Source organism: Heptranchias perlo, chromosome 30, assembly GCF_035084215.1.
Source record: "Heptranchias perlo isolate sHepPer1 chromosome 30, sHepPer1.hap1, whole genome shotgun sequence".
NCBI lineage: Eukaryota > Metazoa > Chordata > Chondrichthyes > Hexanchiformes > Hexanchidae > Heptranchias > Heptranchias perlo.
This window is the reverse complement of record NC_090354.1, coordinates 20004868-20020514: the sequence shown is the minus strand read 5'-3', so window position 1 is coordinate 20020514 and position 15647 is coordinate 20004868. Positions and strand designations below refer to the sequence as shown.

The 15647-nt window shown below is 40.8% G+C and overlaps 1 protein-coding gene across 10 annotated transcripts in view; it reads left to right on the top strand.

Moving 5' to 3' along the window:
• The window catches only part of ubtf (upstream binding transcription factor), a 56066-nt gene extending 40684 nt beyond the window's left edge, over window positions 1–15382 (top strand). For 8 of the 10 annotated variants that reach the window (XM_067969016.1, XM_067969014.1, XM_067969011.1 and 5 more), the window contains 7 exons: window positions 1389–1499; window positions 4902–4984; window positions 5747–5936; window positions 7387–7434; window positions 7937–8011; window positions 10701–10826; window positions 13006–15382. In XM_067969016.1, the coding sequence (XP_067825117.1) occupies window positions 1389–1499; window positions 4902–4984; window positions 5747–5936; window positions 7387–7434; window positions 7937–8011; window positions 10701–10826; window positions 13006–13113 (741 nt within the window). In that variant the 3' untranslated portion in view covers window positions 13114–15382. The remainder of the gene's footprint in view (window positions 1–1388; window positions 1500–4901; window positions 4985–5746; window positions 5937–7386; window positions 7435–7936; window positions 8012–10700; window positions 10827–13005) is intronic. The other 2 variants (XM_067969017.1, XM_067969021.1) reach the window with 1 other exon arrangement.
• The last annotated feature ends 265 nt before the right edge of the window (window positions 15383–15647 follow it).

Here is a 15647-nt window from a genome sequence, read left to right as displayed (position 1 = left end):
GTAGCCTAAGGATTAAGCTACTCTTGAGGCCTTCATTGAAATTCCTCCCCAAGGTGAGCAGAACTTCACCTCCCTGGAGATTAAATTTCCACAGGACCCTTTCTTTTGAAATCTGATGCCACTGCACCTCCAGCCTTTTATTCTGCTCGAAGAATAATTGATATTTGTACCAGATGATTATCTACGGCAGCAAAACTTTAAGGAAACCTAGTTCTAAATGGGTTGCAGAATGCATTTTGCTGCACTGGTTGCTTGGGTAAGGTCAAGGCCCATTTGTGCAGATCTATAGCAACTTTGTGGTGCATTGTTAAAAGGCTCACCATGGAATTCACGCATGAAGCAATCCCCACTGCTTTGCTATAAATTGCAGTTTGGTTCTTTTACAAAGTACAATTTGTAACAAATCAAAGCTCTGCCTACTTTTGTGCACTACCGTGGTAATGCGCATCTGCATGTGGACAGTAAATGAAACTAGAGAGTTAGAGTAGATGTGTTTATGGTCTTTCTGGTTTTAGATTCTTGGCCACATATCAAGCTTTCACCCTCATCCAGTTTCCGTCTGACTTGGCTATTCAAAGGTCAAGAATCGTGGCCTAGTCTGAAGATAATATATCAATAATATTGTCACATTATTAGTTTTTGTCAACATTTATTACTGTTTTGATGAGCCTGACTTTGGAATACTTTTATCAGCAATCCTTAATCTTCATATAGGCTGTTGTTGCTTGGTGGCAGCCATTTTTTTGGTTTCTGATATTAATTTTGATTCTGACAAAACACTGTCAATCTGTCAAATGCTGTTTACAATTTTGACCACTTGTTTGTAACGTAAATAAAACCTAAAAATGAGGCTGCTTGTTTCGTGAGCAGTTTTCAACACAAACACAGTGAATCAACGGCCTGCAAGACTATGACCAGAGACTCGAACAGTTGGTTTATTTATTAGTGTATCAGATGCTTAAATCTGATTTTCCTACAGCTTTTCGGACAATTTGGAAATGTTCAGTCTGCAGACCAGGAAATTGGATATCATTGACTTGACCTGCTTGATTGCACAACACCTTTGATACAATCTACTGAGCATTTGTGCAATCTGTGGTGCTGTCTTCAATGCACTTTGCACAGTGCATGCAATCCTTTCCATCTTCAGCACCACTCTTGAGGGTGAACGTCCCACCCTCGTTTCTTGATAGACACACCAGTTATGCCCAAGAAATTCTTTTGGGATTTGTTTAATCTGGACTCCCAGAGAATTGGGAGTGGAGGTGTTTTTTGAAGCATTGCACACGTATTTAGTAGCGCATGCTGTCAGATTGATTGTAATCTGAGCCGTGTCTTGACGTTGCAAAAATGCTGGGCTTCATGGTGTGTCTTTTGTTTTTTTTTAGAATGACCGCACTAAGGCTGTAAAAGCGATGGAGGCTACTTGGAGTGCAATGGAGAAAAAGGAGAAATTAATGTGGATTAAAAAGGCGGCTGAGGATCAAAAGCGATATGAGGTACTCTCCTCTCTGTTCCTCTTACGGCAAGTTCAATACCAAGGAGACCTACTCTTGACTGACTTAAGAATTGAACTTTTTGCTGGTCATTGATCAACTAGTTTGATAGCAAGTATCTAACTGCTATACTTGTGTTTCTGCTCATGGTATGATATAGTCCCATTGTGCAGCATATGCTGAAGCTTGTATGAAGTGCCCCTGCTCTACAATACCTGAGTGGCCTTGCACTATCGCTTCATCTCTTGAGTCCTTAGTTCAAAAACAGCACTTATTCATAGGCTGAAAGTTTAACCCTTACAGTGATCGTTAAGGGTCCTTTGTGAAATCAGACTGAGCAATCTCAATCCAGTTCCTAATGGGCACTGACCCAACACCCAGGTGCCTCAAAGTTTGCAATCCCCAGCCACATGGATGGGCAATGTACATACACGGTGCAACGGGGAAGCACTTCTGAAACTGGAGCTTCTATTTGGGGCAGAGTGTGTTTTACTCTGCATCCAACTGACACCACACTTGACTTGGGAATGTTTGATGTTGACGGTGTTGAGGAAATATTCAGGATGATGCCTCATCTTGGTGAACACAGACTTGCCAAAAATTAATTTGTTTTGAACATTTTCATTGTATCTACGAGAGAAATTGGAGAGTGTTTCAGCTGTGCTACTGGTACAGAAAATTATCTGTGTCTTTATTGTAATTTGCAATGGCTTTTATTGAATTCAGTAAGTAACTGAAGTTGAGGCAGGCTAGAGGGTGCCAAGATAATAGCCAGAAAAATTCCTCTAATGGAATGTGTTCTACAGGGTAATGGGCCTGTCCAAGGGCCCTCAAAATGATTAACTTCAGAGGCTAAACCCATCGGCATATATGGGCATCAAGGACCATAGGTAGAAGAGAGGGTGTGTCATTTTAGTTGGCTTGAGTCACATAACACTGACCATTACACCAATTTGTTCTAATTCAGCTCCTTCAGATAGTATTGCCTTTGAACTAATCATATCCTTCCATGTTGATCGGATTTAGGTAGGCCTATTCTTTTTTTGTTTCTCATCGCCTCAAATATCATTTGTCCAGCTCTTGTCCGTGCATTTGTAATTCAATGGCAAAATGGAGTAATGAGCACCCATCAAATCATGCAGTGGTGGTCCAGTCACAGATTATCACTTTTTGCCATCATCGCAGTCTAGTGCTGTTACCGTTTGGTTGATTGCACGCAGCAGTCCTGTGTCAGTTAAAGGAGCCAAGAGTAATCCTTTACAGCCACAGGACTGAGATCATATGGACATATTGTAGTAGTGCTTTAGTTGGAGCAACCTGCTGTTATCGCGATAGATGTGGAGAGAGGGAACATTCTGCATTGAAAGCTTTCATTGAAATTATTATTGACTGAATTACCAATAAAACTTTCTCTGGCTTTATTCTTGCTGTCCAGCAGAATAATAATTAACACTTGTGAAACTCAAATGCTTGACTCAGTGACCTCAGGAAAAGGGACAAGAGCTGGGAGGCGTGGCCTCTTTGTGATTTTTGCATTAGGTGGAGCCTGACCGTGATATCGATTCCTAGGTGCTTCCAACTAGCAGTTTTTTAAGGCAACGCACAATAACACAATACATTTCTCTACTTTATAAGATTTAGCACTGAAACCAATCTGAAGAGTGCACCTCTCCTTGCTTACACTTGTGCACTTAAATCTAAGCAAATCTTACAAGTTAAGTGCCATGTAATTCTGGTGCCCTCATGCAGTAGGATCAATGGTGCAGAGCACTCATGACCTGGAATTGGTGTTGGGGACATACCTAAGTGAGTGAGATCAGTGCATACAACACAATGGAATGGGTAGTGAAATAACATCGGAAACCTCTGGTAATGGTTGTTGTGCACTGAATTATTCCAAAAAAAGCCCAGGTACAAATAAGCAGTTCGGTCAGCACTTGTACCGTTGGTTTCTCAGTGGGGTGAATTCTACACACTTACGTTCTGATGACTGCCTATCTGCATTCTTCTGTCACTCGTGATGTTCTGACACCAAAACAGTGGTGGGAGCAGAATCCATATGGCTCCTAAAAGGGAAGTAGATAAATATTTGTAGAAGAAAAATATTAAAGGTTATGGGGAAAGCGCAAGGGAATGATACTATTTGGATATCTCTTTCAGAGAAATGTGCAGGCGCTATGGGCTGAATGGCCTCCTTCTGTGCTGTAAAATTCCCTGATTCTACAACAGCATGTCTGCTCAATTTCTGCTGTCCAAGAAGTGTTTTTTTTAACATAGAGAGTATTACTTTATTTTCTGGTTGCTGTGCCCATGGACATTGCCACTCTAGCCTTTTTGTCAGATTGTAAAATCAATCATCTCAGGATCTGGGTTCTAACTTAGCTGAGGCTAGTGTGATTAGCTTCCGTCACTGACAACAAAGGTTCTACATTTGTTATAATTCCAAGCACAGAGTTGGCATATAGTTGTCTGTCTCACTTGGACAACAAGATTGGCTGGTGTGGAAAACTGATGTATCTCACACGTGTAATAGCAGTGTGCCTGGAATAAAGACTCATTATGACCGAGTAGATGGAGCTTTACTCTGCTGCTGTGCTTAATGGGCGTCAAGTGGACATTCAGTACCTTCCCCAGCAATGGCATTCCTCACCTTTTCTGAAGATCACAACTGACCAAAAATGCAAGTTTTTTTTTGCTAATTGCTTATAGGGTTAAAGCTCCACACACAGCAACACTGAGCCATTCAGACCAGTTACGTTGCAAGTTTGATCCCTGTTCTGTGCTTTAATTAATTGACCTCACCCAGGACAGAATTTGGATGCTAGAATTGGCTTGAATGTTACTAGGTTGGGGTGGGAGGGGACAGCCAGAATTCTTGCTCCTGAGTTGTCCAGTGACCCGTCTACTGACTGCATGTGTGTGGATGTCAGGTGAGACTAGGATTGGCCGCTACAGGAAGGTCTCCATGGTAGAAATCCTGTTGACCTACTGTCTAGACTTGCACATGAGGAATGCCCATAATGGATGAGAGATTAGAACAGCTATTTGACTGCAAGGGTCATCACACCCAAGCCTGATTTCTGTTCTTGCCCAACATTCAGATACACACTTTCAGATGCAGTCATTGGATAACTATCAAGAGCAGAACCCCTTGGTTCATATTTCCTGTCTTTCCTCCTTCCACATCCCTACCTATGGTTGCTGGGGCCAATTGTATCATTGTCACTGCTCTACCATTTCTTTTGCTGTACCCAGATATTGTGGTAGGGGAAGAGGGAATCTTTTAAGCAATAACCTAAAGATTTGAAACAAATCAGTGTGTCCTGCTTTTCACTGCATAAATGCCAATTAATGTTAATTTTATTACTGATGCCTTCTGTTTGATAAATATTGTCTCCATTTCAGAAAGAATTAAGTGAAATCCGGACACCAGCAACCAACACTACCAAGAAAATGAAATTTGAGGGGGAACCAAAAAAGGCACCAATGTAGGTACCTCCATTTATTATCAAAATGTGCACAATCACTGGGTGAGAAGTAGATTTAACCCTCCAGTACTTATCAGCTTTTAGCGAATGTCTGTGTTACCTCAGCTACAAGTATAAATTGTGTGCTGTGTTTTTTTTCATAAAGATCATTGTTCGTGTTGGACATTTGGCAGCAGTAGACAGTTTGACATGATAGAGCCAGAGAGGGCGACAGACGGGAGGGTTGTGGTGGGCTGTGAAGGATAAAGCTAGAGGAAGCAGTTAGCATGTAGGGCATTACTGGAGGCACTGATGGTTGGTGTGATTTGGTAGTTTCTTTCCCTGCATCCATTTGGAGGAGTCCTTTTTGCTGTGAAGCTTCCCTGGCCATTCCACCACCTCAGTTCTAAATGTTGATGGATTTGAATAAAATCACAGAGTAGTGTTGGAAAGCCATGTAAGTACGTTGCAGAGATGCTGTTGTATGTGATTGCTCTGATGAGCTCTACAGTAGGTGCTGCTGCTTTATCAGTGTTTGAGTGAAGATCTGTGGAGAAGGGGATTCACAATACTTCAATTTTCTAAAGTAAAATGGACCTAAAATGTTTATCCTTATTACGATGGTGAGTTTTATCTCGGCACTTCGGGCTGAGAAATGTTAATATTGAGCCAAACAGTGTGCATTATATTGCAGGGTACATTGTTGTGTCCACCAAATAATCCATTTGCAATACTGTTGAAAGCTGCAGAAATCCATTTTAGATGGTGATTGCTGTATTTCAGGAATGGGTACCAGAAATTTTCCCAGGAACTTCTCACAGGCGGTGAGCTGAACCATCTGAATCTGAAGGACCGGATGGTGGAGATTGGGAAAAGATGGCGGAAAGTCAGCCAGGCTCAAAAGGACCGTTACAAGAAGATGGCAGAAGAACAACAATGCCAATACAAAATCAATCTAGAAGCCTGGCTTAAGGTAGAAAGAAAGTCTGCACGGCAACTGAAAGCAGGAGGGGGTTGTAGTTGGCCAGTTTGGATACATTTTACACTACCATTGAGGATGTATTTTCCCCAAATCTATGGATGAGCTTCTGACTGGATTGAGTTTGGCTGGCTGTCGCATTCAATTACTCACTGTGCCCTTCAAATAAAGGGATAGAGGTGGCTGCTTGGGAGGGGAATAATGGGACACTTGGCCTCGTGGAGGCTTTAGAGGTAAATAGCCACTAGGAGGAAATGAACAGTGTTAGTTTCTACTTAAAATGCATCATGAAGTTAATAGTACATTAAATAACCCTCATTTGCTCAGCCTTCATGCACACAGTGAGTTGGTCTTCATTTGTCCAGCCTTCAATTGTCCTCTCTTCCATTGGCTTTATTAACCCAGTAATATTTTGAGTTCATCTTATCTGTACCATTTGATACTGTTGTACCTCAGTGAGGTTGTCCCTCAGTCAACTTCTCTTTCCACACCATCTCAAATCTTTCCTCACTTGGGGATCATTCTTGCGTGTCACTGTTTTCTGCATCCTTTCCAAAGTATGCATGTACCTTCTGAGGTTCAGTGACCAAAATTGCATGCCGCATGACTAGTGTATAATAAAGCCTGAGCATAACCTCTTGTAGATTTTGTACTCCACTGTTCTGGCTAAATATCCATACTTTTTAATTGCTTTACTATCTCAACATCGAAAGTAGTGAATCTACTGTCACTCTAGTTAATTTTCAAAGTTTATCTGTGCCCTTCATTGTGCACTTATGTTCATTCTTTCAATATGCAGTGCTTTACATTTCTCAGTCATAAACTTTATTTGCCATTTGTCTACCCAATTGCATGACCAATCTAAATCTTTCTGCAAAACCTTAACTGCATTGTCCTTCCCTATTGCACTCTGTTTTAGTGTCATCTGCAAATTTAATGAGCTTACAGTTGATATTTGCATTTTATGAATAAACAAGAATCTAATCACTGATCCCTGTGATGACCCACTCAGCATCCCCCACTCCCCACGCTGTGCCCCAGACTGACAGCATACCTTTTTAAGTATTGTTTTTTTAATCCAATTTCTTATCTTAGTCTTAAGTGAATTTATTGGTTTACTTTTGCTTTACAGCTCAAAAGTTTAGCTCTACTGCCCTTTCATTTTGACAGACAGGCAAGCAGAAGTAGAGAAATAGTTTTGTTGGCCCCCTCATAACTTTTATCAAAAGCCCAGTGGTTTTATATCTGGATTTGCTGATCACCATCATCTAGTATTGAAGTCAGTACTGATGCATGTTACTTCAAGGGGACAGTCTGGTAATGGGGCTACACAGTCTTAATTAGTCACAGTCATAACTTATTGTAATTGGTTTGGGAGCCATTTCTTTTTGTTTGAGCTGGAAAAGTGCAATATTTGATTCTGGACATTGCTCTGTTTCCTTAGAGCATATCACCCCAACAGAGAGCTGTGTACAAAGAATACACTTCAAATGTAAGTCAACCAACCATATTTTGGCAAGCTTTGTGTTTAAAACTGGTGTGTTTTTCAAAAAAAAAATTGTTTGTGGGGTGGGGACAAATTGATTTATCTTCATTAAGTAATCACTAATTTCTCTTTCATGTATTGAAGTATTGTTTTCTGATTGGCTATTGTTCACTGAAACACACCATCTTATGGCCTGTGGGCTAACATCCTACCTTAATCTGTATTAAGTTAATGTACCTAGGACCTAAAAGTAAAATACTTGGGCCAAAGTCTGATTTTTGAATTGGTGGTGACTAGGGTTTGAGTTGCTTCAATAGGGATTAATAATGTTGACTAGATCTGGGAGGGAGCCAAGGGCAATCTCTAGAAAATGTGAAATTTGAAGTTTTGTTGGTGGATGTATAAAGAGCAGCAATGATCTGGGAGGGGGAGGTAGATTAACATTGACAATGCTAATAGGTAACTTTTTTTCTGATGAAGCCTGAACTTGCTGTAATGTCATTGACAGAAACGCAAAAGTACTGCAAAGGCCTCCAATCCAAATCCCAAAATGAAGATCACATTACCAGTACAGAATGCAAGTGTAAGTATCTCTAGAGTTATAACTCCATGATGGGCTTTTTACTGCCCCTTGGATCTGATAAAAATACTGCAATATTCTTGTGCCTGAGCTAATTGATAGAAACAGAAGCTGTGATGTAGATGATATGTTGGTTGCAAAATGGGCAAAGTGGGATGGTCTGTTTGCTCCACAAGATGAACCATTTTGTAAAGTTTTGGTCATCAATTCTTGGGCTGTCACCTTAAGCAAAATGTACTAGGCATCTTGCAGTTTTCCTGGTATCTATCATACTGTTCACCGGCATTAAATGAATTAAGTTTACTGTTCATAGAGATTTGATGGGGATTGCTGTGTGGAGAGGCCACAATACCTGTGCCTGCTGAAGGCTTTATACCCCTGTGCCCAGCAGCATGTGACACAAACTATTCCCACCCCTTATACCTGATTAGCCACTATTTGGAACATTTCTGCAGGCTTGTAGTGCTGACAGAGATGAGGCTCAAGATTACTGTAAAGCTATTCACTGACTATTCAAACGTAGAACATTGAAAGTAGCTTCAGTCGAATACCACAGTGGGTGTGCTTGTGTTACAAGTGCCATAAAATGGAATCACCTGATTAATTACTGCCATTAGTATAGAGAGAAGTAGTTGCAGTTATGATGCAGCTTGGAATACCAGTAACCTGACTCTCACCTGAAAGAGTTGTTGTAAAGTTTGCTGGTTATTTAGCAAAATTATCTCTCTTGTATCAGCCATCTGACCCACTTAAAATTTGAACCACCACTGACCGTTACTGCTGCCTGAAGGAACTGTTCAGATTGATATAGGAACAGGGTGTAGACCATTCAGCCCCTCAAGCCTGTTCTGCCATACAATTAGATCATGAATCATCTGTATCTCAACTCCATTTTACCCGCCTTTGATCCATATCCTGTGATACCCTTACTTAATAAAATATCTGTTGATCTCGATCTTGAAAATTTCAATTGGCCCAGCATTGAGTTTTGGGGAGTGTTCCAGGTTTCCACTGCTGTTTGTGTGGAAAAGGTGCTTCCTGATTTCACTCTGAATGGCCTAGCTCTAAATTTAAAATTGTGCACCCTTGTTCTGGATACCCCATCAGAGCAAATAGCTTCTCTATGTCTACTCTACCGAATCCCTTTTATAATTTTAAAAACCTCAATTAGATCATCCCTTAACCATCTAAACTCCAAGGGAATACAACCCAAGATTATGCAATCTGGCCTTTATAATTTAACCCTTTAAACCCTGTTAACATTCTGGGGAATCTGCACTGTACCCCCTCCAAGGCCAGTATAGTCTCCCTGAGGTGCTGTGTCCAAAACTGAACGCAGTATTCCAGATGGAGTCTGACCAAGGATCTGTACAACTAAAGCATAAATGAGGTATTCCAACCCCTTGAGAAAAAGGCCAACATTCCATTAGCATTTTTGATTAATTTTTGAACCTGTGCACTTGCTTTTAGTGTTTTGTTTACCTGGGCACCCAAATCGCTTTGCTCCTCCACAGTTTCTAGTGTCTCGCCGTTAAGAGAATATTTCGATCTGTCTTAGATCCAAAGTGGATGACCTCCCACTTCCGCAAATTGAACTCCTTTATCTGCCACAGTTTTGCCCACTTAATCTGTCTGTCCCTTTGTTACTTCCTGCACCCATCTACACGATTTACTGTGCCTCCTAATTTAATGTCATCTGTAAAATTGGATGTACAACTTTCTATTCCTTCATCCAAATCATATATGTGGTGAAAAGGTAGGGTCCCAGACAGTTCCCTGGGGAACACTACATGTCACATTCCGCCAATCAGAGTGTGACACTGGGGCCATTCATCCCAGTGAAGGGCAATAGTTATATACTCCAAACCTTTTCCAGCTCGACAGTGACTGAGCAAGCTCTGTAGAAGTGACTGCAGGAAATTTTGACAAAATTCTACAGGTGGGCTCTCCAATGCCTTGGTAGCTAAATGCACCATTTGCCGTGGTACTGGGTGAATTGGACCAGAAAAATGTCACGTTCCGTTGCGGGTTACCACCAAATCAGTTGAATCAACAGAAAGGGTGCTACAGTTAGCCTCGTCATATCTAGGCTGGGCTAGAGATGGGGAAAGTCAGACAGCATTCCCACTCTTCATTGCTATCTGATGAAGCTTGCTGGGGGGAAAAAGCGAAAGTGTGTGGTGCGGGGGAAGAGATCTGGCGAGGACAGGATCAGCATCAGCTATGATGCCCTATGGTCCAGTAACCACCAACACTCATTGTCTAGTCTCTCAAATTAATATCCAGGTGGATAAGTTATTGGAAGGCAGCTGGCATACATGGAACATTGTCTTTTGTGGGGGGGGGGGGGGGGGAAAGGAAAATAGACAAGTGGGCAATGATGATTTTGTCTTGACTCTTAAGTTGTACCAGTAGCTGTAAACCTGCTATGTGATCTAGTAACGTGTCGAGTACAGAGCCTGCAGCAATGGTTTCATTTCCCATAGTGATTTTCTTTGGAGTTGAAATAAAAATTGTGCATAGTCTGAGCATGGATGTCTACCAGACAGAAATGATTAAGTTAACATTGTTGCATATTCAAATGTTTTATCTTTTAGTCTTTAACGTAGGATTTTATGCAGAGTGTGTAGTTAAAGGAGAAATTAACTCTTGAGTAAGTATGTATATTTAGAGTTGTTACTGGTTGCTACAGGAAACGGAGGATTCTGATGAAGAGGAGGATGATGATGAAGATAAGGCCAATTCCTCAGATTCTGATGATTCCTCAGGTTCAGACAGTGATGAAGAAAGTGAGGAAGAGGGCGATGATAGAGATGAGGTAAAATAAATTGCTTTCCCCTTTTGAAATGTGCTGTTGGAGAATTGAATGGATTAAGAACACTGTTTCTCCCCCTTGGACTCGGCTTTATCTATCCTACACCAGTATAAAAGTCCCCTCACTCTTGGCTGTAAGGGTCCTCCTGCTCGAAATTAAATTGACTGGACTAAACCCAGTTCCTAGACAATAAAATAAGTGTCCAGAACTCAGCATAAATTTGTCATTTAATTCCAAAGCACAAAAGTAGGCTGATTTCCCCCCCACAACCAAACATTGTGGTTAAGTGTAATAGGGCAGACTTGAGGGAACTTTACTCTGGATGAGGCTGATATAACTAACCTGGGATTGTTGAATGATGATCAGCCTTTTAATCTCTCTCTTGGAGAAATATTAGTTTCCAGCATTTATGTTAACTGTTAAGAACTTCTAAAGAATTGGAGCCACCTTTTTATAAGGCACAGAGTTGTCTGAACAACACTTAATGTCACATATCAAAATACCTTGAGACTACATACTTTGTTCTCCCTCCTCTCCCCTTTCGATTTGTTACCTCTAGTATGTGGAGGATGCTTCCATTCAAAGAATTAGGAAGATTCTACTAGGTAGATAATGTACTTATTTTTCTATTTTGACCCAGAGGTGGCATCAAGTACTTTCAAACTGAGTTAGATGCAGTGTAGAGCTGTCTACACTGCCCTGTTGCCTAACTTGTCACTTAGAATGAAGCTGTCTCATTAGTAAAATGTTCAAGTAATGTGAGTAGCAGCTAATTCCAGAATAATGCAATGTCTTTTTGTAGACTTCATTCATACAACAACTTGCATTTACATAGCACCTTAAATGTAGAAAAAAGTCCCAAGGCACTTATGAGCGCTTAAGAAAAAAAAATCTATGCCAAGCCAATGGAGGAGATATTAGGAGGGGTGCACTGAAGCTTGATCAAAGAGATGGGTTTTAAGGAGGATGGGGAGGGGGAAATCAGAAGAGTATGGGGTGTAGGTGGCTGAAGGCACTGCTATTAGTGGTGGAACAAAGGGAGGGGAGATGCATAAGAGGTCGCAGTCAGAGGAATGCAGAGTTCATGTGTTGGGTTGTAGTGGTACCAGAGATGGGGAGGGGGAAAGCCATGAAGGGATTTAAATACGAATGAAAATGTTAAATTTCAGGCATTGGACGTCTAGTGCAAAATCCGTCTCCAGAAGCCACGCACAATGCCCCTAATTGTTCCATGTAAATGTTGTATTTCTTAATTATCTTGGTGACAAGTTTACTCCAACACTGTTACTGGTATGAAAAACCCAACTTATAGTCAACAATCCTACTTATTTTCAATCCTCAGTTCTAACTCAGAACAGAAGCGCCTTCTTCCAATTAATTTTTTATTTTTGTGGGTTTGTGGCACGTAACAAAATGCCATCACAATATAGCGTTGCTGATGAGTTGCCAGTCCTTAGAATTGAGCTGTCAAACTTGTAAATTGTTTCTTGTTCTGTGGTATCTGGATGAATCAAGACATTGTCAAAGTGAGAAGATTGCGCTCTCCTGCAACAACTTGGCATTTTGATTTCCCACACCAGTTGTACTTAACAGATTCTGATGTCACTGTTTACTGCCCTCCCTGTAGATAGAAAGAGAAAGAACTTGTATTTATAAAGTCTTTCACTTCCTCAGGACGGCCCAGCCAAGGAAGAAATTTTGAAATGTAGTCACCATATCGTCCTACATTAAACGATCCTTGCGTTTCTTGGGGCTGTTGACCAGAAATTATGCCATACAAATCTCTCTACAGTTTGAATCAGGCTGCTGTTTATGCTGAGATTATGGAGCAAGTGTTTGGAGTGCTGGGAAACCTGGTTATGGCTGGTATATTTGACAGTCATGTGATGGTTGTACATGTTTAACTTCTCAGTTCCATTTTTTAACTGGCAAACGAGCCTTGATCTGGCTTATTTTGATTTGGCATCTTGAGATTCTGACCCCCAACTTGATTCCCCACATAAATGAGCTTCATTTTTAACCTAGAAACTTTAATCTAGAAACTCTGTCCCATGTGAGCCCCGTTCCTTGCAGGGAGATTTCCCCACACCCCTTCTAGTGATGCTTCAATTTAATAACAGATGGAAGGTGTGGTGCCTCATAGCCTTTGCTTATTAAACATTCCTGTGATTTTTCTTCCTAGAATGCAGAGGAGGAAGATGACGACGAGGGTGAAGAGGAAGATGAAAACCAATCCGACAGCAGCAGCAGTTCTTCATCCGAAGAGTCCTCTGACTCGGACTCTGATTGAAGTGCTCTGCTTTGATCTTCCAGGCAGTACTGGAAACTCAGAGGCCTGACGAAGAGCCCTCATGCCCGCTACCAGCACTGTTTGAGAGACAAATGGCAGAAGCAGACACGCTAAAATCTGACGTGATCCAGCCATCATTGTCCAGTCGGTTCTATGGAACTAATTAACTGGGCTTTCTTGAGTTGCTTTCAGCTCATTGAAAACCACTAGTGATGCAAGTAAGAATGGACCAAATGGACAATTTATAGGTGATTTTTGCACTGGAACAATCCCAGTTACAAATCATTCTGAAATTACCCTCCATCTATGTGCTAATGAGTGACATTCAGGGCTAACTCTTTAAAAACCTGACATGCAAATTCTCTGGTATGACTTGGAATACATTTTATGTAATCAAAAATACAGGCACACAAGATAGAAATATTTGTGTGTTGAGAGTGAAGTCACTCACTGTATTTAAAGGTGGCATTTGGGTTATCAGGTCATTCATACTTGCATTGCCAGGCACAAAAGCTTTGAATTTTTAATTTTTTTTAATATGGTCACAGTGAAGTAGGATCCTGCCTCGTTTACCTGCTTCCAGTTCTGGTCGTATGTCTGATTTGTTTCATGTTTAAGCAGAACAGAAAGATCAGGGTGGTTATGTAGCAAATATTGAAGCCATCTATTCTTCAGTATTTCCATAAGTGGGCTATCCTGGTCTTTTACTGGGGGTGATTTATGGGCAAGGGATGGGCCTGACACTGGGAAAGGCCAGTGTTTTGTGCACAAGCACATCCTGGTCTGATTCAGTGAAGAGTATTTTGTGATGTTGCAGTTTGTAAATACAAAGGGATGTTTTAGAGGGAGGTTTCGGATTCAGTATTTTGTGAATTAAATCTCTCCTTAGTAATGTGAACAAAGTTATTCAGAAGTCTGCACCAAAGCAATTACTCATTCATTTTAAGGGAGGAGGGTAGAAATATGCTCCTGTTGCCCAGTGCCCTTCAAGATTGCAAAGGAATTCGTTGTCTTTCCAACCCACTTCTCTCTGATTACTTAAAACTTTATTTTTCTGCATGTGTAGTCTTTCCTTATTTCGTTTAACTAATGGAGGATGTGACTGCATTACTGCAGAGAGGCCTAAGTATTTTGTATCATTTTAGTCTATCAATCCGATTGATTGAAGAGTCACTATATTGGTGGGAGTTTAATCTTGATGTTCTAGATGCAGTTTAATGCTTGCAGCAGAGACTGCAAATAGTTTTTTTGTATTTTCAGATTCTGTTTTGTCACTTCTGAATGGAATGTACAGTAGCTCTCTGGTCATGAAACCAAATGCAAAGCATATTGTGAAGTTTTAATGGACAGTTTCATCCTCCTTTGAATTGAATTGTAGAGTTGAAAGGTTGTGCTGCCGGAGTTTTTTTTAAAAGAGACTGCACAGAGCTGCTGAAGTCGGGTCCTGTACATAGCTCACTTGGGTTTGGAACACTACAGTACTGAAGTATCTCTTTTGCAGACACAAGCCCAGCACTTTCTTTTGCATAACTCATAATGAGACTATGTTCTGTTTGTAGTTTCTTTGCACACCAGAATTAAGGAGTAATTACAAATTCAGGGATTGAAAAGAAATCCGTCCCTTCCTAGTACAGGAAGCGATGTGAATAAATTTCCCAGTTCCCCACTCAGTAAAAGAGAGGCAGAATGAGATTTTGAAGTCTCTATAACCAAACCCGAGCCCTCCCTGTAAAAGCAGAAGTGAAACCCCTTGCAACTGAGCCTCCCTGGGACTGCAGCTTTGCTTAAACTCCGGATCATGATTGAATACCTTTCAGCTTGTGCCCAGTTTCAGAGCGGGGTGGATGTCTTTTTAAAGGGTACTGAAAGAGGCACTTTGTCGTACTTGTGTTGGGTTTGAATGAGGATGTACGGTATCTGTATATAATGTCGTTTTGTATTTTGCAGCTTTACTTTCCATTTTATTTTCTGGTTCTTACAGTAAGGCCAGGGGCACTGGGCGTGTGTACTGTAAGAGGTGAAATGAGTGCATTTTTGCACTCACGTGAAACTGTGCTAGTAACCCATACGTACCATGTTACTTTTAGCTTCTGTGATCTTCTGGGAATTTTTCTAATATTTAAAGATTGTTTTGTAGAGAGAATGCCTCACTGATTTGTATTTGCTGATTCTTGTAATTTGATGTTGGAACTTCTGAAACATTTTATAGGGAAAGCGTTCCTTTTGTTCAAGTGGTTATAAGCAACCATTAAAAAAAAATAAAAACATGGTTGTTGGGTGAATACAATTATTTGAACTAACCCTGGATACATTGAGTCTTGATCATAGTAACAAGGTGCAGTAAAATGCAAACAAATGCTTCATTTTCAGCTGCCACCATTTTGTTTACTCTAAGAGGAATGGCCACACAGATGGGAGTCCCATTTTCCAATTCTCAAAATGCACTGTTCACTTATCTTACTGAGAACTCTAAGACAGGACTCTGTTACAGTGAATTGGTATTCAGAGTATCTTTCTTATGAAGGCAAGATTGG